Here is a 25,095-nt window from a genome sequence, read left to right as displayed (position 1 = left end):
CCAGAAAAATTTACAAATGTAAATATTATTCAAGGTAATAATTTAAAACAAAGCTCCTGTGGGCTGTTTTTGCATGTTCACCTTTCAGAATTTAGCTGACACTTTTATCCAAAGTGACTTACAACTATGACCGCATACAACTTGAGCAATTGAGGCTCATGGACCTAACAGTAGCAACTTGGCAGTGGTGGAGCTTCAACCAGCAACCTTCCAATTACAAATCAAGTATCTTAACCACTGAGACACCACTGCCCACATGATTTACTGATATTCTATGCTAGTATCATGAGGGATGGACCTTTGAGAGTACCTGGAAGTAGCGTACATGAGCACTGTGCCAGTATGTGAAGGAGTGCAGGGCTGGTGAAGGGTGTTACAGTATGACACATTAGAAGACAACACTGCACTAGTATGACATAGTAGTAGACAGCACTGCTCTAATATGACACAGAAAACAACACTGCACTGGTATTACTAGAAGTCAACACTGCACTAGTATGATTAGAAGTCAGGACTGCACTAGTATGACACAATAGAAGACTTCCAGTGCTCACTTTCAGCAGCAACCACTGCCTGCAAGATGTGAGGGCTTTTTATTAGTGTTTCCAAACCTGCCTCCTGTAGCTTGTATTCTTTTCAAACAATGATAGGATGCTGCTTACTGGAGTTTACTTTAGATGTTACAGTGTCAATAATGGTAATATAGATTAAACATTGACTACAGCAAGAATCAGCTGCCTTAGGATCTCTCAAGACAAAGGTTCCTTTACACTCCACATCAAGCAGCTATGTAACTAACTGAGAGTGATTCAAGAATTATTTGCAATACCAACCTGATGAAGCAATGCTAAACATTACATTCACATACAGATTACATTTATGTTTGGCAGACACTCTTAGCCAGAGTTGCATACATATATTACTTAAATAAGATAAAATAAGATGAAAATAAATACATAAATACATAAATACATACAAAATACATAAATGAAAAAATACACAACCAACCGACAGGCTACTTACTTGAATCCCTGGTCAATACCCAAACTGTAGAAAGAAGAACACACACATCAGTGCCACATATAGAATAGTACCGACACGGTCGCAGTTTGCTTAGTGAACACTTACAATGAACGCGGTACACCGCTGCACGTCTGCAATACATACAATACAGCAATACATACAATACATACAATACCGCAATACGGTCGATCTCGAGTTGTAAAGCACCACTTCGGATGCGCATGCAAGCTAACTGGGTGCATTTAGTCAGCCATTTTAATGTCATCTAGTCAGACACTCTGTATTTTACACATAAATGGCCGAGACATAAATGACACATAAAAGCTCGGTCGGTCAGTTGTGCCTGCTAATTTCGCCCATTAAATGTCACTTACATTGACGTACGTAGATTGGGAATAAAAGCCAGGTAAAGAACCAGAGCGTAAAACCTACAGAAAACGAATCAAAGGACTAAACTTCAAACAACAGGAGAAACCGGCTGTGCTGATCTCCACTGTAATCCAGAGACAGTCAGCTGGTGTTCGGCACCTTTTCCAGTCGCACTAGTTTACTAGCTAGTTGGCTAACGTACGACAGCTTTCTTTCAGAGTAATCTAACAAAGCGGATGTGTTCAGATTCCACTCATACTGAATAAAATGTACTAAAGGTCATAAAGACGGTGAACTATGTGAGATGGGGTTAGTGATGAAAGGCACGTGACATAGCATAAAGTATAGAATGTGGGCGAGTGATTGCATTGCATTGTTTGAAGGGTGAGGGGTATTAGATAATGCATAGGCTTGTTGCATATGGTACTGCAGCTTTACAAAGAAACTTCACAATGGAGGAGAATGCACAGAGATCAAAGAAGGGAGGGGGAGGTAAAAAGCGTATGTGTGTGTAAGGGTGTTGTAAAACAGAGGTGATCAAAAGGCTGCCGTCTCAGCATGAAGTTAAACAAATGGGGTGGGAAACACAAAGAATGCTTGTGAAGTGTTTGGGGTGCAGTCTTCCCTATATATGTATGTTTGTTCATCAGCAAAGGCAGAGCTACTTTCTGATTTAGGTGCAGCCGGCGTGGTGTGGTGGCTCTCCGGAGATCTCTGTAATAAAGGCGCAATTAATTGTGTACTCGAGTGTGTTCGAGGATTGCGTTTCTTCTCCCCACATACACGAACACCTGGAGTAGGGTTGAAACTCCACACTGCATTAATCAGTCAACTATCAACGTCACCACAAGTAACGGAAAATAAAACTCAACGCGACAAAAATACCAATATTAATATTTCTCTTACCATCAGAGGCTTCAGTTGCAAATCAATCAATTGAATAAACATGGAAATTAGAAAATATACGCGCAATCATAAATAGTCAATACAGCAAATGCAAACATGAACCAGAGTTTGGCTAAATCCAGCTTAGTGTGTGGATGTTCACAAGCGTTTGAGTTATAACTCGTTGGTGCACAAGTGCAGAACAAAGCGTCTGAGACACACGGAGTGTGATGATCTTTGTTAAGACTCTGGTCCTGCTCATCCATCCACACAACAGCAGTGTGGAGAGTTCAGTCCTCTTTGCTGAGAAGCACCCAGTTCAACGGTACAGCCTGAAGCTCCTCCACGGCATACGGCCAACTCTCCTCACAGAACCGAAACACACAGACAATGCCTACCGCAGAGATAATATACTTTCACACTAACAAACACAGACTGAAATAAAAAAATTGGAAAAGGTGTTACAGTTTGGGCCTATATACAATGTATATTAAGTCTCCAACAACTGAAACTTCAGGAGAAAATTGCCACGCTCTCGCTCTCTCTCAAACGTGCCAGTATGGTCCCTCCTCCTAATCACTGATTGGTCAGCAATAATGTCGCTCAATCCTAGCAGCCATCTGATTGCTCGCCTTGGTAAGAGACTGGCCGTGCCAGCAAGAAAACCGGCGCGAAACTCGAAGAGTTCTGGGAAGTAGTGTTTTTAATACTCAGTACAACAATAATAAACAAATACACAGTAAACAATATGGGGTTCCTTCCCTTTTTTAGGGTCCTGACACATGGATTTGTGTCTGTGCCTGAGTCAGGCTACAATGATCACGTGACCAGAGTAGCCTTGAAATAGTGAGAAAAACAGCGTTATGAAGTCTGAACACTGAATTTTTGCCAACAAATAAGGTAGAGTACTTTAAAAGAACACTGCAACAAGAATAAAGAAAAAGTTATACATTGATGGCATTATATCAGCTCTGTTAAATGATAAGCTGTTCACAATTTAGAACTTAAATTTAAAATATATAAAATAGCTTTGCTCTTAACTGTGACTTAGTAAGTTCATCTTTTGGTCTCCTTCACTTTGTCACACAGGTCCTATTTAAGTGATTTCTTGATTGAGAACAGGTGTGGCAGTAATCAGGCCTGGGTGTGGCTAGAGAAATTGAGCTCAGCTTTCCAAAGATGTGATAAACCAGTTAATTTATGTTTTAACAGGGGCACAATTACTTTTTCTGGTAGGTTTGGATTTTTTTTCCTCCTTAATAATAAAAACCTTCATTTAAAAATGCATTTTGTGTTTAAATATTAGACAAAAATAACAAGTAAATTTGTTTAATGATCTGAAACATTTGTCACAAATGACATGAAGCAGGCCAAATGACACGAGGCCTTTTTGCATAATACAACGCTTTGAAATGAATGCAGCATTACAGCATTGGGAAAACCAACAACTGAGCATAATCACCAAGACCACATGGGAGACTCTTGAAATTATAACCTGAACAATACGGGGGGGACGGACTCTTAATTAAAACATGTTGACAAATGGCAACTAAAATATTTAAACTATTCAAAGATGCTCCAGACAAAATTTCCAGTTTTTCCATGAGCTAACACAAAAGTATTTAATGTGCATTAAATCACATCACAGGATCTCACAGTAATATTTACATAAACATCTTTACATTACATTTACAGTACTGGGCAGATGCTCTTATAGTGACAGATATTCATCAGTATGACAGCATGTGTGCTCTCTGAGGATCAAATCTTACTGTACCTGTTCTACCAGGTGAGCTTCAGGAGAGCTAATATGATATAACTCTGATCATGCATGACCGAACATACACTGATCTTTGACCCCTGAATGGGACAGAGAAAGGCAGTGTGGATACGTTTGTGTGTGTGTATAACACAGGCAAATCATTTATCATCTCTCAGACTTCATGGTTATTATTGGGAGATCACCTCTGTTGTTCACCTGAGTGGTTTAGTCCATTCATATTAACTCCTCTGTTGTCATGGTTACTGTTCCATTCACTGTACTTCCTTTCTAGAGTTCCTGAATTTTTTTCCTCAGCTGCACAATCACCAGCACTGCTGCCACAAGCCCCGCCCCCGTCAGAGCCAGGAGCACCGTCAACACCGTCACGGTGGAGCTCTGATCTGGACGTGGCTGGACTTCTGCAACAGACAGACATAAAAATGGTCAGAAATTATGAACAACTCTTTAAACAGTACAGAGTTATAATCATATGTGTATGTACCAGAGTGGTCACTGTGATGGGATCGAGAGGGATTGTGGGACAGGGGCAGTTCAGCTCCAGTTCCTGACAAAAAGATCACAACAGCATCACTGCACAAGATCTTAACAAGTGGATACGCATAATGTTTCAGCAGTTACCATAGTAACCGCTTCTACAGATTTGTGTGTGCTCTCTGGTGAGATCAGCACCTCCCACCTCCATATCAGTATCCAATCAAATTCAATCAGGAAGTAACTATTATAGCGATGGAGAACTGTTTAGAAACAAACTAAAACAAATCTGGATCTTGTAGAGAGATATTGTTGTAAATGTAGAATAGAAACATACTCAGAGTTCAAAGTGAATGAACCAGTAGAGAGAATGAGCTACACAAAGGAGGAGGGGGGGGGGGTACACAACAACAACAACAACAACAACCACCACAACCACAACCACCACCCTGATCACCACCTGTGCTCCGTCATAACTATGATCACTGCTGGAGCTCCAGTCTGTCATATTAACACACATCATAATTACTACAGTAAACAGTGATATTCAGGGCGAAAAAACATAAGCCACACTAGAAATAAAAATTATTTTTTCATTTTAGTTGGTTACATTTATTTAGTGCCTTTCTCAAACTCAAGGACGCTTTGCAGGCAGAAATCAGCTTTAACACTCAAATCACTCACAGACAGATGAGAAGCAGCAGCAAATTTACACACAGCGTTCTCTCTATCAGAAACTACAGACTCCTGGGGGACTGAACCAGGTGTAGGAGAAGGGGAGGAGGTTCAGACCAAGACAGAGCACCAACCATCACTGAACACACACACACACACACACACACACACACACAGAGAGCACCAACCATCACTGAACATACACACACACACACAGAGCACCAACCATCACTGAACACACACACACACACAGAGCACCAACCATCACTGAACACACACACACACACAGAGCACCAACCATCACTGAACACACACACACACACAGAGCACCAACCATCACTGAACACACACACACACACAGAGCACCAACCATCACTGAACACACACACACACAGAGCACCAACCATCACTGAACACACACACACACAGAGCACCAACCATCACTGAACACACACACACACAGAGCACCAACCATCACTGAACACACACACACACAGAGCACCAACCATCACTGAACACACACACACACAGAGCACCAACCATCACTGAACACACACACACAGAGCACCAACCATCACTGAACACACACACACAGAGCACCAACCATCACTGAACACACACACACAGAGCACCAACCATCACTGAACACACACACACACAGAGCACCAACCATCACTGAACACACACACACACACACACACACACACACACACACAGAGCACCAACCATCACTGAACATACACACACACACACACACACAGAGCACCAACCATCACTGAACACACACACACACACACACACACACAGAGCACCAACCATCACTGAACACACACACACACAGAGCACCAACCATCACTGAACACACACACACACACACACACACTCACACACACACACAGAGCACCAACCATCACTGAACACACACACACACACACACACACACACACACACACACACACACACACACAGAGCACCAACCATCACTGAACACACACACACACACACACACACACACACGCACACACACACACACACAGAGCACCAACCATCACTGAACACACACACACACAGAGCACCAACCATCACTGAACACACACACGCGCACGCGCGCGCGCGCGCGCACGCACGCACACACACACACACACACACACACACAGCACCAACCATCACTGAACACACACACACACACACACACACACAGCACCAACCATCACTGAACATATACACACACACACACACACATCTATCTTTATCTATATTCATGCACAACTCACATTGATACAGGACAGTTTTAGAGTATCCAGTCATCCTAACCTCAATGTTTTTGGGAGGACCCCAGAGGAAACCTATGCAGATTCAGGGAGAACACGAAAACTCCACCCAGAGAGGGACTTGACCCCCACACAGGAAGAACACGGAAACTCCATCCAGAGAGGGACTCCGAGGCTGAGAGGCAAACATGCCAACCACCAAGCCCTGCTGCCCAAAACAACTGTCCTAACTGAATACAAACAAAATTAAGTACAATAACCCTCCCTACTCCCAAAAACAAACAGAAGAACTAGGCAAATAAAAAAGGTGTCAGTATACACTATACACAGAATAATATTTATAACAGTGAACATGTCCAGAAAAAGGGGAAGTGATCATTCAGAATGATTTAACAAGCAGAGGCCCAAAACCACAACAATCGGCAAACAACGCTCACTGAACAAACACAAGCAGCCACAGCAACAGTGAATATGAATCACAGCCTGTTGCTTCTTCCCAGGCTTCCCTTTATGTGCGCGGTAGAATGAGGCAGCCAATCAAGGCGCAACACAGCAGCCCAGGACAAAAGACTTGGAGGAGGAGCATCATGAAGGGGAGGAGCCACAGGATGTAACATAAATGTAAACAAACACAAATAACCCTGCCCATAACACAAACAAGGTTGTAACACCTTCAAATACAAACAGAACTACAAATCCGATATAAACATTTAAACATTACATATAATCTCCATCTGTTTTCCCCCACATATCTGATGTTTGTGAAATTTTCTATGTTCTACTTTATTAATCCCAGATAAATCAAGTTCTATCTGTTTACAAAAATAATGGTTTAGTAACAATAACTATGTAATCCATCAAGGACACTTACCCTCTATCTGTAGACTCACATCACAGATGTCTTTACCATTACAAGCGCAGGTGTACCAGGTCCTCTTAGTGTAATCAGCATCAGTGATGGTGAGGGAGAGATCTCCCTTCAGGTACTGATCATGGGACATGTGAAATCCCTCCTCTGACTGGCAGGATGTCTGGTTACACTGAGCCAGAATGTCATGTGGTTTATAGGACACAGTCCATGTGACCAGACCAGAACACGTCTGAGTGCAGGGGAGAGTAGCAGCCTCATGAAGATTCACCTTTACTGAAGGAAAAGAGCCTGAGAGACACATTAAGAAAAGAGTTTAAAACATTACAGTGGTGCTTGAAAGTTTGTGAACCCTTTAGAAGTTTCTATATTTCTGCATACATATGAACTAAAACTTCATCAGATTGTCAAAAAAAGTCCTGAAAGTAGATAGAGAAACAAATCAAACAAATTAAACAAAATATTAGACTGTCATGTATTTATTGAGGAAAATGACCCAATGTTTCATATCAACTTGTAAAAAATATTTATTGTTCTTCAGGATGTTATTTATTTTATGTCATATCTATGCATGATACAGCATATGTATCTATATATAATATATAATTATACATATATAATACATCCCACACAAAAATAATCCCCTACACAACTAAACCACAGTGCCACAGTAGCTTTTAATGAAAAAAATATCAGATTGGTATTGATATCAGGCGACATTCAAATGCAAGACATCAGTATCGGATCAGTAGAGAAAAACTAGTATCATGCTCTCTCTATAAATACAGTAAAACTAAAAATAATCAACCATTCACTCAGGCTACTTAAATATTCTTGGTTACTCAAAGATGCATTTCTGTGTAAGAGCAGAACTGACTGATACTGCTCATTAGTACAGCTGCAGGGACATCTGTGCCTTCTATGTCTGTGTCTACATGACCATTCTGGTGATCTTTTAATTAAAGGGTTCTGAAAGGCAAGTCTATTAGCAAAATGACAGGGAATCTGTCCAATGAAATGTGTGAATTTAATATTTTTGACTCTGGGGGCGGGCCTATAGCATCCTGGCCCTTCTCAGTGTTCTGAAGAAGGGTCTATGACATTATTAACAAAACATGGACATGTCCATGTACATGCTACTGTAACGCTCATGTTGTAAGAGTGGAATGCCAAGACAGGTGCTCTCAACTAAACTGGCCTTTATTTAAAGTAATAAAAATGAAGAATAATGTCAGACTCAGCAAACATTAACAACACAACCACCGTATACATTAAGCTTCAGGTGTGTTCACATACGATACAAGATGCACACTGGGTTAAACACTGACAACTTCAACAACACGACACAAGACTTATATACACGCATGACCATTACACACAAGGATCAGGTGAACGACACGAGAGGGCATGGCACCACACACACACACACACACACGAGAGGGGAGGGGCCGTACCGTGACAGAGCCCCCCCTCAAGGGCGCCACTGCCTGCGCGCCAGCCCATCGGGCTACGGCCTCAAGACCAACGCCAAAAGGTGCCGGTGGAGGACCGGACAACCCACCATGGGCCAGCGCAAGGAAGGACAGGGGCCAAGACGATGACAGACACAGGGACGCACACACTAACGGGATTTAAGCACACATGTTAACAAGGAACATAACTACAAACAGGTGTAACATGGACAATCAATACATCAGGGGCGTGACAATGGACAGACACACACACAAGGGGAGGAGTCTAGGAGAGGGGGCCGTGCCGGGACAGCTACCTTAGCCAGCTGACTATGAATGGGGTCTATGAGTGAGACACACACTCTAGTTATACAGTAGGTACGACGAGCTGAGCATCCACAGTGAGTTACACAGTACAGTTCTCATGAATAGCAGCAATGCAGTAAACATGTTTACTATTCATTTAAATGTGATTAAAATGGACGACATCATTGTTTACACTGTCTAACAAAATGAATTATTAAAAAAAACATCAGAATTTAATTTCATATATTCATTTCACATATAAAGAAGGTTAAATAATAAATAAAGGTCAAGCAGGTACATTAGTCCAGTTCACACACCAGAATCAAGAATAAAATTCTGATGACCAAATAGAAACCGTTCTGTCCACTTACCAGCTATGACTGTCAGCAGCTGTAACAGCAGAACATAGTGACACCTGCTGCAGGACAGCATGACTGAGGAGACAAAAGAGAACCCAGTCAGTACTGTAGAGAGGAGACAGGAGGACCCAGTCAGTACTGTAGAGAGGAGACAGGAGGACCCAGTCAGTACTGTACTGGTAAAAGCAGCTGAGTAAATCTCAGGGTGATCACTATTAGGAAAAAAGTCAATAATTTACATAACCTGATTACACCACCTGCTATAAAATAAACAGGAGTAAACTGCTAAACAACATTAGGAACAGGACTAAAGCACCATCTATCCCACAGTAGAAACGGGACTAAACCCCACTATACCTCAGCAGCACAGTAATCCTCCTTTACCAGAGGGGGTTAGTCCAGGGTCCAGAACATCACAGTCCTGCCTGCCTGTACGTTGTGTCACTGTTCAGCTCCCTTATTCCCAGCAGTCATGCTGTGTTTGATATTTCTGGCAACACTAAACTACTAATCAAACGTGACTCATTTTCCAGTCATGTATGTAAAGCAACTTTACCACAAGACCTCTAGAGGGTATGACAGACTCACACAGGAGCAGAAACCTCAGCATAAATTACATGTCTGTGTAACGCTGCTGGCCCGAATGCGCAGGGCAGGACATTTATTAACATTAAACACATACAACAAAGGTGGCACTCACACAACACTAACGATAAACATAACTACACTTAACATTAAACTAAGAACACATTAATACATGACTACACAAACTAACGTTACGGCTCAGAGAGCGACATTAACACAAACGTAGTGAGAAGGAGCTACAGGCCGCGCACACTGAGTTTAAACAGACATTCAACATTAAACCCTGTGCACGTGTGTGTAATCCCGGGGGGCGTGGTTACAAACACGGCTGTGAATCCCCTGCACGCAGCAGGCTGTACCACGTGACTCGTGGGGGGCGTGACAGTGGGACTGGATTTACATATTGGATCTGGATCTGTTACCGTCTCACTACTACTGTGATACGTTGCTTTCGCGGGTCGCAACCTCTTAACACACATGAGGTTCTGTGGTTATCGGCCTGCAGTTTCCCATCTGATCCAGCTCATGAAAGACTTGATGAGCCAGAAAACCTGAAACTGTCCGCCAGTGGATGCATTTACCAGCCTTAAATGTACATGACAAACATGGTAGTAAACCTGAAATAGATCAATGTAAGTCAGCGCGGTGCCTCCAGAAATGTGTCTACTACTATGCTGATAGTAATAAATCATTTTAAACCCCCTCGTGATTAAGGACCCGAATGATTCACAGGTTAGTAAATACCCAAAATGACACTAATTTTTTTAAAAGCATATTTCCCTGCACAAAGGAAAGCAATCGCGAAATAACAGAAGCAAATCACAAACAACGAAAATCCATTTAACATAAGTATGAGCGATTAATGCAGTCACCTATTAACGTACCCACGTGGCGGGAAAAAAAAATTCAACGCGAAAAAAATACCAATATTAATATTTCTCTTACCCTCAGAGGCTTCAGTTGCAAATCAATCAACTGAATAAACACGGAAACTAGCAAATAAATGCTCAATAAAAATGGGTCAATACAACAATATTGTACGTGGATGTTCACAAACGTTTGTTAACTCGTGGGTGCACAAGTGGAGAATGAAGCGTCTGAGACGCACGGGGCTGGTTGTTCCGATACTCACAAGTCCATGACTCATATGGAGAGGAGCCGAAGCGCCACAACAAGCGCCTACTCGCGTCTCCTCTCAGCTTCGTTACAGGTCACGGTACTCTCCCCAATCTCCTGGGATCCAGGCTGCAGGTTGGGACATGCCTAAGCACCGTCCACTAGCAAGTCCATTTCGTGATGGGGAAGTAGGTGTCCTGTGGTGGTTGGTCATTCTGTAACGAAGCTGGCCCGAGTGCCGCAGGTCACGGGGCAGGACGCAGACTTCCTTGTCGGTGAAACACGTTTATTAACATAAAACATATATGACACAGGTGGCACTCAACACTCATAACACTTACAGTAAATATGACTAAACATTAAACGAGGACATATACACATTAACGGGAACTACACAAACCAACGTTACTGCTACAGAGCCAGGAGTTAACACACATAGCGACAATGACCAACACAGGGACACACGGACAGGGGTTTAAATAGACACATTAATACTTAACAATAAATCCTGAGTAAAATCTACAGTAAAATCTGAGCAACATTTATCACTTCCTTGGTTCTGAAATACTGAGTTTTAAATCAATACATTTTTAAAGCAACATTACATATTTATCCAGTTGGTCCTCTAACATAAATCCACAGATCTTTTTTTTTTCTTTCAGTGTGTTGTTTTTATTTGCTAAAACTTGTCAAGAAATAATTATTTCACATGTATAATTTCCAGACACCCCCAAATTATCAAACACTTAAAACACCTCACACATCATAGCAAAGTATTCATTTTGTGTCTGTTGTTAGTGTAATGAATTGTATTCAAACTGAGACTTGTAACATTTCCTTATTCAAAATATCAAATCAGACTGTAATTGACAGCTTCAAGATAAACAGACCATAGATGTATGTAAAAGATTATATTCTGGTAACAATGCATCAGATATCAAAATACAGTAATAAATCTAGACAAAAAGTTCCATAAATCATGATTTCTTCTTGTATTTCAAAATAAACAGCATTACATCTTATATCTCTGAGATAAACACATGGCAGGTCTTTACCCATAAGGCACTGCAAGGGAAGTGTATGGATTTACAGAGGCACAGAGAATAAACACCTCATTAATATTTCTGAGCAAAACTTTAAAACATCTTTGGCTCAAAGTAGTACAAACAGAGGAATGAAAAATTAATTTTGTAAAGACAAACATTAAGCAACTCCTGGCAGCAAATTGCATTTTGTACTGACAACATTTGTTTATCAACCCCTTCCATGCTTTCATTAATTTTAATCACACTCATGTATGCAATCCTTCTATAATTTTTCATCCCTCCATCATTGCTCAGAAATCCACTGATATTTTATCTCCCTGGCTACAGCCACCAGGCTTGGCAGAGAAACTCAACAGTGGACCTCAAGCACCAAACTGCATATTATACCAACAGCATTCATCTGTTTAGTCCTCCTCTCTTCTCCTTTCATTAATCCCTTCATCAAATGTTCATCTTATTACTCATACAATAAACATAGTTAAGTACATATCTGCACTTCATAAAGAAAATTATACTGATAGAAATACAACTCAGTTTGTATACACTCTTTACTTTCTAGTTACTTAATGACTGTTGATTCATCTTCCTTCAATATGTTTCTCAGCTCTAACTCTAGTGATCTTGTCATTAGCCAGATTACAGACACTGGTAACTAGCAGCTGCATTTAATAATAGCCAGCTGGTAAAACAGTAGACACCACAGGGTCTGTCAGCCTCGCTCAAAACCAAATGACATGAAGCAGGCCTGTTTCCATACACTGGTCTTTGTCCCCTGAATGGGACAGAGAAAGGCAGTGTGGATACGTTTGTGTGTGTGTGTATAAGACAGGCAAATCATTTATCTTATCTCAGACTCTCATGGTTATTATTGGGAGATCACCTTTGCTCTTCATCTGAGTGGTTTAGTCCATTCATATTAACTCCTCTGTTGTCATGGTTACTGTTCCATTCACTGTACTTCCTTTCTAGAGCTCCTGAATTTTTTTCCTCAGCTGCACAATCACCAGCACTGCTGCCACAAGCCCCGCCCCCGTCAGAGCCAGGAGCACCGTCAACACCGTCACTGTGGAGCTCTGATCTGGACGTGGCTGGACGTCTGCAACACACACACACACACACACACAGACACAGACACAGACACACACACAGACAAAGACAAAAATGGTCAGAAATTACGAACCACTATTTAAACAGTACAGAGTTATAGTTATATGTGTATGTATCAGAGTGAACATGACAGGATCAAGAGGGATTGTGGGATTAATTTACATATTAACACACAGCATAATTACTACAGTGAACAGTGGTATTGGGGGTGAAGTATTTGTAGATTTATTGAGGGTCGTATGTAGAGGGTTGAGCATCAGGAGCAGACAAGGCCAAACTAAAAAATAAAACATAAGCCACACTAGAAATAAAAATCATTATTTTAGTTGGTTACATTTATTTAGTGCCTTTCTCAAACTCAAGGACGCTTTGCAGGCAGACATCAGCTTTAACACTCAAATCACTCACAGACAGATGAGAAGCAGCAGCCAATTTACACACAGTGTTCTCTCTATCAGAAGAGGACCCCAGAGGAAACCTATGCAGATACAGGGAGAACAGGGAAACTCCACCCAGAGAGGGACTCAGAGGCTGAGGGGCAAACATGCCAACCATCAAGCCCTGCTGCCCAAAACAACCAACTGTCCCAACTGAACACAAACAAAATTAAGTACAATAACCCTCCCTACTCCCAAAAACAAACAAACAGAAGTAAAGAACTGAGCAAATAAAAAAGATGTCAAACTTTCCAACTACGATTCACACAGGACTACTACAATACACAATACACAGAATAATATTTACAACAGTGAACACGACCAGAAAAAGGGGAGTAATAAGTCAGAATGATTTAACAAGCAGAGGCCCAAAACCACAACAATCGGCAAACGACACTGACTGAACAAACACAAGCAGCCACAGCAGCAGTGGATATGAATCGCAGCCTGTTGCTTCTTCCCGGGCTTCCCCTTATGCGTGCGGTAGAATGAGGCAGCAGCCCAGGACAATTCCAGCACAGGACAGAAGACTTGATCAGGTGGAGGAGGAGCATCATGAAGGGGACGAGCCACAGGATGTAACAAACGTAAACAAAAACAAATAACCCTACCCATAATGCAAACAGGGTTGTAACACCTTCAAATACCAACACTTCAATTTTTCTGACTCATCACTCAATAACTCATGATTGTTTTGGTACGATTAAGCAGGTATCGCACCAAGTGCCGTAAAACATCAGTGGCTGGATCCAAGAGTGTCCATGTGAGAATCCACCACAAAGAGTCCAGTGAAAATCAACCGGGTCCACATGCTTTATTGGGGATATGCTTAGATAAACAGGACCTAAACTAAGACCAAGACCTCAAACTATGACACTCAGTCCACGCTGTTTACATGATCCTAGCATTCATAGTCAAACTAATACTGAACCACTGATGTGCATGTAAACATAGTTACTGATACTATGCACAACCCCCTCCCCAACATAGTAATTCTAGGCAACATTAAAATCACAGTAACCACACTTACCTTCCACAGTAACTGTGTATGTCTGTATAATCTCTTCATGCTTAGTGTCTCTGATGCTGTAAACTCCACTATCAGATGGTGCGGTTCCTCTCAGCTCCACAGCAGAGATGAGCGACACTCTCCGAGTGTATTCAGGTTTACACTTCAGTGAATGTCCAGCCACTGTGCAGATCTGTCCACTAGAGGGAGCAGCTGCACCTGTGCTGTTATAAATCACCTCAACTGACTCTGATATGAGCAAATCCAGCACCAGAGGTTCACCAGGCTTAATCTGAACTGAAGAATTACAGGCTGTGGAAAAAACAATTAGAAACTTCAATGTAATATACAACTGATTTGACCATGTAACCTCAGAACTGCAAATCCGATATAAACATTTAAACATTACACACAAGCTCCTTCTGTTTTTCCCCACATATCTGATATTTGAAGTTTACAATTCTATGTTCTACTTTATTTACCTCAGATAAATAAAGTTCTCTCTGTCTACATAAATAATGGTTTAGTAACAATAACTAGGTAATCCATTGAGGACACTTACCCTCTATCTGTAGACTCACATCACAGAGCTCTTGACCTTTACAGGCGCAGGTGTACAAGGACCTCTTAGTGTAATCAGCATCAGTGATGGTGAGGGAGAGATCTCCCTTCAGGTACTGATCATGGGACATGTGAAATCCCTCCTCTGACTGGCAAGATGTCTGGTTACACTGAGCCAGTATGTCATGTGGTTTATGATATAAAGTCCATGTGACCAGACCAGAACACATCTGAGTGCAGGGGAGAGTAGCAGCCTCATGAAGATTCACCTTTACTGAAGGAAAAGAGCCTGGAAGACATTAAGAAAAGAGTTTAAAACATTACAGTGGTGCTTGAAAGTTTGTGAACCCTTTAGAAGTTTCTATATTTCTGCAAATATTTGAACTAAAACTTCAACAGATTGTCAAACAGGTTCTAAAAGATAAAAAGAAACTAATCAAACAAATTAAACCAAATATTAGACTGTTATTTATTTAGAGGAAAATGACCCAATATTACATATCAAGGCAATAAATATCAACTTGTAAACAATATTTATTATTTAGAATGTTATTTATTTTATCTGTCATATCTATCCATGATACAGCATATGTATCTATATATAATTATACATATATATAATACATCCCACACTAAATAATTCCCTACACAGCTGAACCACAGTAGCTTTTAATGAAAAAATATCAGATTGGTATTGATATCAGGCGACATTCAAAAGCAAGACATCGGTATCAGATCAGTGGAGAAAAACTGGTATCGTGCTCTCTCTATAAATACAGTAAAACAAAAAATAATCAACCCATTCACTTATCTACTTAAATATTCTTGGTTACTCAAAGATGCATTTCTAAGTAAGAGCAGAACTGACTGATACTGCTCATTAGTACGACTGCAGGGACATCTGTGTCTTCTATGTCTGTGTCTACATGACCATTCTGGTGAGCTTTTAATTAAAGGGTTCTGAAATGCAAGTCTATTAGCAAAATGACAGGGAATCTGTCCAATTAAATTCATAAATTAAATAATTTTGACTCTGGGGGCAGGCCTATAGCAGCCTGGCCCTTCTCTGTGTTCTGAAGAAGGGACTATGACATTATTAATAAAACATTACTGTCTATGTACATGCTACCTTAGCCAGCTGACTATCAATTTTATGTAATATAAAGATGATTAAATAATACATAAAGGTCAAGCAAGTTCAATAGTTCAGTTAACACACCAAAATCAAAGATGAAATTCTGATGACCTAAGAGAACCTGTTTTGACCACTTACCAGCTATGACTGTCAGCAGCTGTAACAGCAAAACACAGTGACATCTGCTGCAGGACAGCATGACTGAGGAGACAAAAGAGAGCCCAGTCAGTACTGTACAGAGGAGACAGGAGAGCCCAGTCAGTACTGTACAGAGGAGACAGGAGAGCCCAGTCAGTACTGTACAGAGGAGACAGGAGAGCCCAGTCAGTACTGTACAGAGGAGACAGGAGAGCCCAGTCAGTACTGTACAGAGGAGACAGGAGAGCCCAGTCAGTACTGTACAGAGGAGACAGGAGAGCCCAGTCAGTACTGTACAGAGGAGACAGGAGAGCCCAGTCAGTACTGTACAGAGGAGACAGGAGAGCCCAGTCAGTACTGTACAGAGGAGACAGGAGAGCCCAGTCAGTACTGTACAGAGGAGACAGGAGAGCCCAGTCAGTACTGTACAGAGGAGACAGGAGAGCCCAGTCAGTACTGTACAGAGGAGACAGGAGAGCCCAGTCAGTACTGTACAGAGGAGACAGGAGAGCCCAGTCAGTACTGTACAGAGGAGACAGGAGAGCCCAGTCAGTACTGTACAGAGGAGACAGGAGAGCCCAGTCAGTACTGTACAGAGGAGACAGGAGAGCCCAGTCAGTACTGTACAGAGGAGACAGGAGAGCCCAGTCAGTACTGTACAGAGGAGACAGGAGAGCCCAGTCAGTACTGTACAGAGGAGACAGGAGAGCCCAGTCAGTACTGTACAGAGGAGACAGGAGAGCCCAGTCAGTACTGTACAGAGGAGACAGGAGAGCGCAGTCAGTACTGTACAGAGGAGACAGGAGAGCCCAGTCAGTACTGTACAGAGGAGACAGGAGAGCCCAGTCAGTACTGTACAGAGGAGACAGGAGAGCCCAGTCAGTACTGTACAGAGGAGACAGGAGAGCCCAGTCAGTACTGTACAGAGGAGACAGGAGAGCCCAGTCAGTACTGTACAGAGGAGACAGGAGAGCCCAGTCAGTACTGTACAGAGGAGACAGGAGAGCCCAGTCAGTACTGTACAGAGGAGACAGGAGAGCCCAGTCAGTACTGTACAGAGGAGACAGGAGAGCCCAGTCAGTACTGTACAGAGGAGACAGGAGAGCCCAGTCAGTACTGTACAGAGGAGACAGGAGAGCCCAGTCAGTACTGTACAGAGGAGACAGGAGAGCCCAGTCAGTACTGTACAGAGGAGACAGGAGAGCCCAGTCAGTACTGTACAGAGGAGACAGGAGGACCCAGTCAGTACTGTACAGATAGGAGCAGAGTGATCACTATTAGGAAAAAAGTCAATAATTTACAGTACCCTGATTACAGCACCTGCTATAAAATAAACAGGAGTAAACTACTAAACAATATTAGAAACAGGACGAAAGCACCATCTATCCCACAGTAGAAACAGGACTAAACCCCACTACACCTCAGCAGCACAGTAATCCTCCTTTACCAGAGGGGGTTAGTCCAGGGTCCAGAACATCACAGTCCTGCCTGCCAGTATGTTGTGTCACTGTTCAGCTCCCTTATTCCCAGCAGTCATGCTGTGTTTGATATTTCTGGCAACACTAAACTACTCATCAGACGGGACTAATTTTCCAGTCATGTATGTAAAGCAACTTTACCACAAGACCTCTAGAGGGTATGACAGACTCACACAGGAGCAGAAACCTCAGCATAAATTACAGACATGTCAGTGTAACGTTGCTGGCCCGAATGCGCAGGGCAGGACATTTATTAACATTAAACACATAAAACAAAGGTGGCACTCACACAACACTAACGGTAAACATGACTCTACACTTAACATTAAACTAAGAACACATTAACACGTGACTACACAAACTAACGTTACGGCTCAGAGAGCGACATTAACACAAACGTAGTGAGAAGGAGCTACAGGCCGCGCACACTGACAGTTTAAACAGACATTCAACATTAAACCCTGTGCACGTGTGCGTAATCCCGGGGGGCGTGGTTACAAGCACGGCTGTGAATCCCCTGCACGCAGCAGGCTGTACCACGTGACTCGTGGGGGGCGTGACAGTGGGACTGGATTTACATATTGGATCTGGAGCTGTTACCGGCTCACTACTACACCCACGTGTGATACGTTGCTTTCGCGGGTTGCAACCTCTTAACACACATGAGGTTCTGGGGACCCATCGGCCTGCATTTTCCCATCTGATGCAGCTCATGAAAGACTTGATGAGCCAGAAAACCTGAAACTGTCCGCCAGTGGATGCACTGTTACTAGCCTTAAATGTACATGGTAGTAAACCTGAAATAGAGCAATGTAAGTTAGCGCGATACATCCAGAAATGTGTCTACAACTACTACGTTGATAGTAATAAATCATTTTAAACCCCCTCGTGATTAATGACCCGAATGATTCACAGATTAGTAAATACCCCAAATGACACTTTAATTTTTTTTTAAAGCATATATCCCTGCACAAAGGCAAGCAATCGCGAAGCAAATCACAAACAACGAAAACCGATTCAAACCTTTTAACGTCACCACAAGCGGTGGAAAAAAAAAAACTCAACGCGAAAAAATACCAATATTAATATTTCTCTTACCCTCAGAGACTTCAGTTGCAAAACAATTAATTGAATAAACACGGAAATTAGCAAATAAACGCTCAATAAAAATTGGTCAATACAGCACGTGGATGTTCACAAGCGTTGGTGCAGAAGTGGAGAATGAAGCGTCTGAGACACACGGGGCTGATTGTTCCGATACTCACAAGTCCATGACTCATATGGAGATGAGCCGAAGCGCCCACAAGCACCTACTCGCGTCTCACACAAAATGCGATGATCTTTGTTAAGACTCTGGTCCTCTTTGTCCATCCACACAGCAGCAGCGTGGAGAGTTCAGTCCTCTTCGTTGAGAAGCAGCCAGTTTAGCGATACAGCCTGGAGCTGGAGCTCCTCACAGAACCGAAACACACAGACAATGTCTACTTTCACGCTAACAAACACCGTTAGACTTGAAAGAAAAAAAATGGGAAAAAGTTAGTGTGGGCCTATATACAGCGTATATTAAGTCTCCAACAACCGAACTTCAGGGGAAAATTGCCACGCTCTCTCTCTCGCTCGCTCAAACGCCCCAGTCTGGTCCCGCCTCCTAATCACTGATTGGTCAGCGACAAGGTCGCTCAATCCTAGCAGCCATCTGATTGCTCGCCTTGGTGAGAGACTGGCCGTGCCAGCAAGAAAACCGGCGAAACGCGAAAAGAGTTCTGGGAAGTAGAGTTTTTAACACTCAGTACAACAATAATAAACAAATACACAGTAAACAATATGGAGTTCCGTCCCTTTTTATGGTCCTTACACGTGGATTTGTGTCCGTACCTGAGTCGGGCTACAATGATCACGTGACCACAAACTTTTGCCAACAAATAAGTTAGAGTATTTTAAAAGAACATTGCAACAAGAATAAAGAAAAAGTTATACATTGAAGGCATTATATCAGTTCTGTTAAATGATAAGCTGTTCACAATTTAGAACTTAAATTTAAAATATAAAATATTAAATATTTTTGCTCTTAAATGTGACTTAGTAAGATGTGTTCTGGGTGCATTCTAAATGTATTATGAATATATTACTGTTTTATGTATTGTAATAGAATACGTCACATTATTCAGCCATCAAAGTATTCTGCCAAAGCCTGGATGTATATACCCACATCAGCAATGAGATTTTGAAGACATGCGCAACAATCTATTTAGTTTCATCGGTTGCTTTTATTAAAACAACAAATGTCATGTTTTTAATGCGATGGAACAGTTTTAAAAGCTGGAAATAAATTGGCAGAGTGCCGCTGTCCGGTACCCAGGAACCAAGGTAGTACGCACAAGTCAACCAACTAACTAACTAACTAAGTACCTAAATTAATAAATAAATAAAGCTCCCTTGCTAACCAGATGCACAAAGCACTTTGAGGTTTTGACCACCAGATGCCGCTATTGTGCACAGTGTCATGAAGCTACGAGTAATGAACCTTTTTTTTGATACAGTTAGGAAGAAAGCGCCAGTGCGTTTGCCATCACTACTTACCACGCTGTGCCAAGCAGCGTTCCTGGGTCCAACAAAAATCTGCTAAAGCAAATATCTTGTATACCATGTTAGTAATACCACTATTATTATAATTTTAAATCACTATATGAGATAATGAGACATTATGAAATGCATGTACATCTGCTCTGCTCCTAACCAGAGACATTATAATACAATAAAGACTTTGTCCTCCCTCACTGTCTATGCAATTAAACACACTAGCTAACTTTCTCCCACTACCTATAAGTTTAGAATCATCAGAACCTGGATGTAATCTAATAACCAATCAAATCATGTCTGTTGTTGAGACCTGGGTTAATATTATGACCAGGTAAACACTGACTACTAAAACAAGAAATACTCTGTGGTGTTACTTTAAAGGGACCTTGGTTATCTTTGTGTTTGACAGGACATGAGGACCAGCTGCCCACAGGGTGTTAGAGGTGTGCTGATCACATGGGACTTTAACATCTGTTCTGTTCTGTTATTTAATTGTTACTGGGTAGAAAGTAATTGTTTACTTTGTACACTTGGTCCTGAGTATCTGTAAATGTGTTACAAACATCCATGGAGAATCTATCCACACTCCCAGGAGCCTAACCATTGACTACTTGTTCAAGTGCTTGCTTATACAACTATACAGTAATTTTAGAAAACATGTGTATTTATTTGAAAAAGGTATTTCTTTGGCTTTGGCTAGAGAAAGAAAGAATCCCTATTTGTGAGTCTGGTATAGTGCTGACCTGTTATTGGTACTGTACTGATCTAGTTCTGACCTCATACCTGCATAGTAGTGACACAGTACTAACCTGGTACTGACATAGTACTGACCTGGTACTAGCTTGGTTGTGGGTCTTGTGCTTGTACAAGTTTGTGTTGCTGGAGTTGTTATATGTGTCAGTATTACTGTTGAGTTTAGAATATCCAGCCAGGCATCATCGTGAGGTGAGAAACTGAGCACTGCTGAAGAAATACATGATGAGGTCTGTACTACATATGTAATGATGAGATACAGGATGAGGTCTGTACTACATATGTAATGATGAGATACAGGATGAGGTCTGTACTACATATGTAATGAGATACAGGATGAGGTCTGTACTACATATGTAATGATGAGATACAGGATGAGGTCTATACTACATATGTAATGATGAGATACAGGATGAGGCCTGTACTACATACGTAATGATGAGATACAGGATGAGGTCTGTACTACATATGTAATGATGATGAGATACAGGATGAGGTCTGTACTACATATGTAGTGATGAGATACAGGATGAGGTCTGTACTACATACGTAATGATGAGATACAGGATGAGGTCTGTACTACATATGTAATGATGAGATACAGGATGAGGTCTGTACTACATATGTAATGATAAGATACAGGATGAGGTCTTGTACTACATATGTAATGATGATGAGATACAGGATGAGGTCTGTACTACATATGTAGTGATGAGATACAGGATGAGGTCTGTACTACATATGTAATGATGATGAGATACAGGATGAGGTCTGTACTACATATGTAATGATGAGATACAGGATGAGGTCTGTACTACATATGTAATGAGATACAGGATGAGGTCTGTACTACATATGTAATGATGATGAGATACAGGATGAGGTCTGTACTACATATGTAATGAGATACAGGATGAGGTCTGTACTACATATGTAGTGATGAGATACAGGATGAGGTCTGTACTACATACGTAATGATGAGATACAGGATGAGGTCTGTACTACATATGTAATGATGAGACACAGGATGAGGTCTGTACTACATACGTAATGATGAGATACAGGATGAGGTCTGTACTACATATGTAATGAGATACAGGATGAGGTCTGTACTACATATGTAATGAGACACAGGATAAGGTCTGTACTACATATGTAATGACGATGAGATACAGGATGAGGTCTGTACTACATATGTAATGATGAGATACAGGATGAGGTCTGTACTACATATGTAACGATAAGATACAGGATGAGGTCTTGTACTACATATGTAATGATGATGAGATACAGGATGAGGTCTGTACTACATATGTAGTGATGAGATACAGGATGAGGTCTGTACTACATACGTAATGATGAGATACAGGATGAGGTCTGTACTACATATGTAATGATGAGATACAGGATGAGGTCTGTACTACATATGTAATGATGATGAGATACAGGATGAGGTCTGTACTACATATGTAATGATGATGAGATACAGGATGAGGTCTGTACTACATATGTAGTGATGAGATACAGGATGAGGTCTATACTACATATGTAATGATGAGATACAGGATGAGGTCTGTACTACATATGTAATGATGAGATACAGGATGAGGTCTCTACTACATATGTAATGATGAGATACAGGATGAGGTCTGTACTACATATGTAATGATGATGAGATACAGGATGAGGTCTGTACTACATATGTAATGATGAGATACAGGATGAGGTCTGTACTACATATGTAATGAGATACAGGATGAGGTCTGTACTACATATGTAATGATGAGATACAGGATGAGGTCTATACTACATATGTAATGATGAGATACAGGATGAGGTCTGTACTACATATGTAATGATGAGCTACAGGATGAGGTCTGTACTACATACGTAATGATGAGATACAGGATGAGGTCTGTACTACATATGTAATGATGATGAGATACAGGATGAGGTCTTGTACTACATATGTAATGATGAGATACAGGATGAGGTCTGTACTACATATGTAATGAGATACAGGATGAGGTCTGTACTACATATGTAATGATGAGATACAGGATGAGGTCTATACTACATATGTAATGATGAAATACAGGATGAGGTCTGTACTACATATGTAATGATGAGCTACAGGATGAGGTCTGTACTACATACGTAATGATGAGATACAGGATGAGGTCTGTACTACATATGTAATGATGATGAGATACAGGATGAGGTCTTGTACTACATATGTAATGATGATGAGATACAGGATGAGGTCTGTACTACATACGTAATGATGAGATACAGGATGAGGTCTGTACTACATATGTAATGATGAGACACAGGATGAGGTCTGTACTACATACATAATGATGAGATACAGGATGAGGTCTGTACTACATATGTAATGAGATACAGGATGAGGTCTGTACTACATATGTAATGATGAGATACAGGATGAGGTCTATACTACATATGTAATGATGAGATACAGGATGAGGTCTATACTACATATGTAGTGATGAGATACAGGATGAGGTCTGTACTACATATGTAATGATAAGATACAGGATGAGGTCTGTACTACATATGTAATGATGATGAGATACAGGATGAGGTCTGTACTACATATGTAATGATGATGAGATACAGGATGAGGTCTGTACTACATATGTAATGATGAGATACAGGATGAGGTCTGTACTACATATGTAATGATGAGATACAGGATGAGGTCTGTACTACATATGTAATGATGAGATACAGGATAAGGTCTGTACTACATATGTAATGATGAGATACAGGATGATGTCTGTACTACTGTAAGCTGCGTCACATCCCAGTGTGCTTCAACGAGGGTGAAAAGACTGATGATGATGATGGTGGTGATGATGGATATTGGAGCACTGTGTTGTAGAGTAAATGTCTCAACAAACATTTTAGGTATAAACGTCAGTGCCTTCAGTGTCCTACTTTGGAACACTCTTCCTATATGACTGAATAATTATATGCTCCTGTAGGCCTGAGTAACTTTTACTCTGTATGTTCCTGCATGTTTGAGTAATTATTATTGCACTGTATATTCCTGCATATCTGAGTAATTATTATTATTATTACTCTGCAATGTCACGGTTGTCCCCTCCCTGTCATCTCGGTCACTTTAGCAATCCTGTCAAGCTCTGTTTTGGCTTTCCAACTTGGTTTTCTTTCCATGAGCTTCTTTGTTTTGATTTTTCTGTTACTCTCCCTTGTCTGGTTGTTCTGCCTGTTTTCTCCTGTTTCTAGTTGTTCCTTGTTAACTCGTGTGTACATTCCTTGTTAACTCGTGTGTATATTCCTTGTTAACTCGTGTATATATTTCTAGTGTCTCTCCAGTCTTGTCGCTGGTTATTGTTCACTCAGCTTGTGTTCATTGTACTAAGCCTCCATTTATACTAAGGTCCTATCATGTTTGCTGTTCATGTCGCCTGTGTTCTTCACTTCATGTTGTTGCCTTGTAACCTGTTCCCAGTTGTGTTTCTGTCAGTGTGTTGGTTCTATCGTGTTTAGCTTTCATTTTCTTTATCTTTTGTGGGTCTGTTCGTCTCCACATGTTGACTCGTTCCACTGACCCTGATTTTCTGTTCCAGTGTGTTCCAGAGAGCTTGCGTCCTCTCATTGGCCTGTTCCAATATTCTCCAAAACGCCGCAGAGCACCATTG

At 41.3% G+C, this 25,095-nt stretch overlaps 1 protein-coding gene across 11 annotated transcripts; it reads right to left on the bottom strand.

Moving 5' to 3' along the window:
• Nucleotides 1-2,979: 2,979 nt before the first annotated feature.
• Nucleotides 2,980-19,668, bottom strand: LOC145657029 (uncharacterized). Of its 11 annotated transcripts, none has more exons than XR_014122825.1 (7): nucleotides 19,339-19,668; nucleotides 16,596-16,658; nucleotides 15,324-15,611; nucleotides 14,783-15,073; nucleotides 13,089-13,304; nucleotides 9,474-11,573; nucleotides 7,606-7,636 (listed from the first exon to the last, which is right to left on the bottom strand). XR_014122825.1 is itself a non-coding variant. In XM_081711284.1 (6 exons), the coding sequence occupies exons 1-6, from the start codon at nucleotides 19,442-19,444 to the stop codon at nucleotides 4,328-4,330; spliced, it is 942 nt and encodes a 313-aa protein (XP_081567410.1). In that variant the 5' UTR covers nucleotides 19,445-19,668; the 3' UTR covers nucleotides 2,980-4,327. The 11 variants fall into 11 exon arrangements, 4 of the variants coding, with proteins under 4 accessions (XP_081567410.1, XP_081567420.1, XP_081567414.1 ...); XR_014122828.1 differs by having other exon boundaries at nucleotides 9,474-11,430; XR_014122830.1 differs by having other exon boundaries at nucleotides 9,474-11,426.
• Between the last annotated feature and the right edge of the window lie 5,427 nt (nucleotides 19,669-25,095).

The sequence above is a fragment of the Electrophorus electricus genome, chromosome 1 (genome assembly GCF_041902795.1).
Source record: "Electrophorus electricus isolate QZ-2024a chromosome 1, ASM4190279v1, whole genome shotgun sequence".
Classification (NCBI taxonomy): domain Eukaryota; kingdom Metazoa; phylum Chordata; class Actinopteri; order Gymnotiformes; family Gymnotidae; genus Electrophorus; species Electrophorus electricus.
The sequence above is the reverse complement of the archived record's forward strand: the minus strand, read 5'-3'. Positions and strand labels throughout refer to the sequence as shown.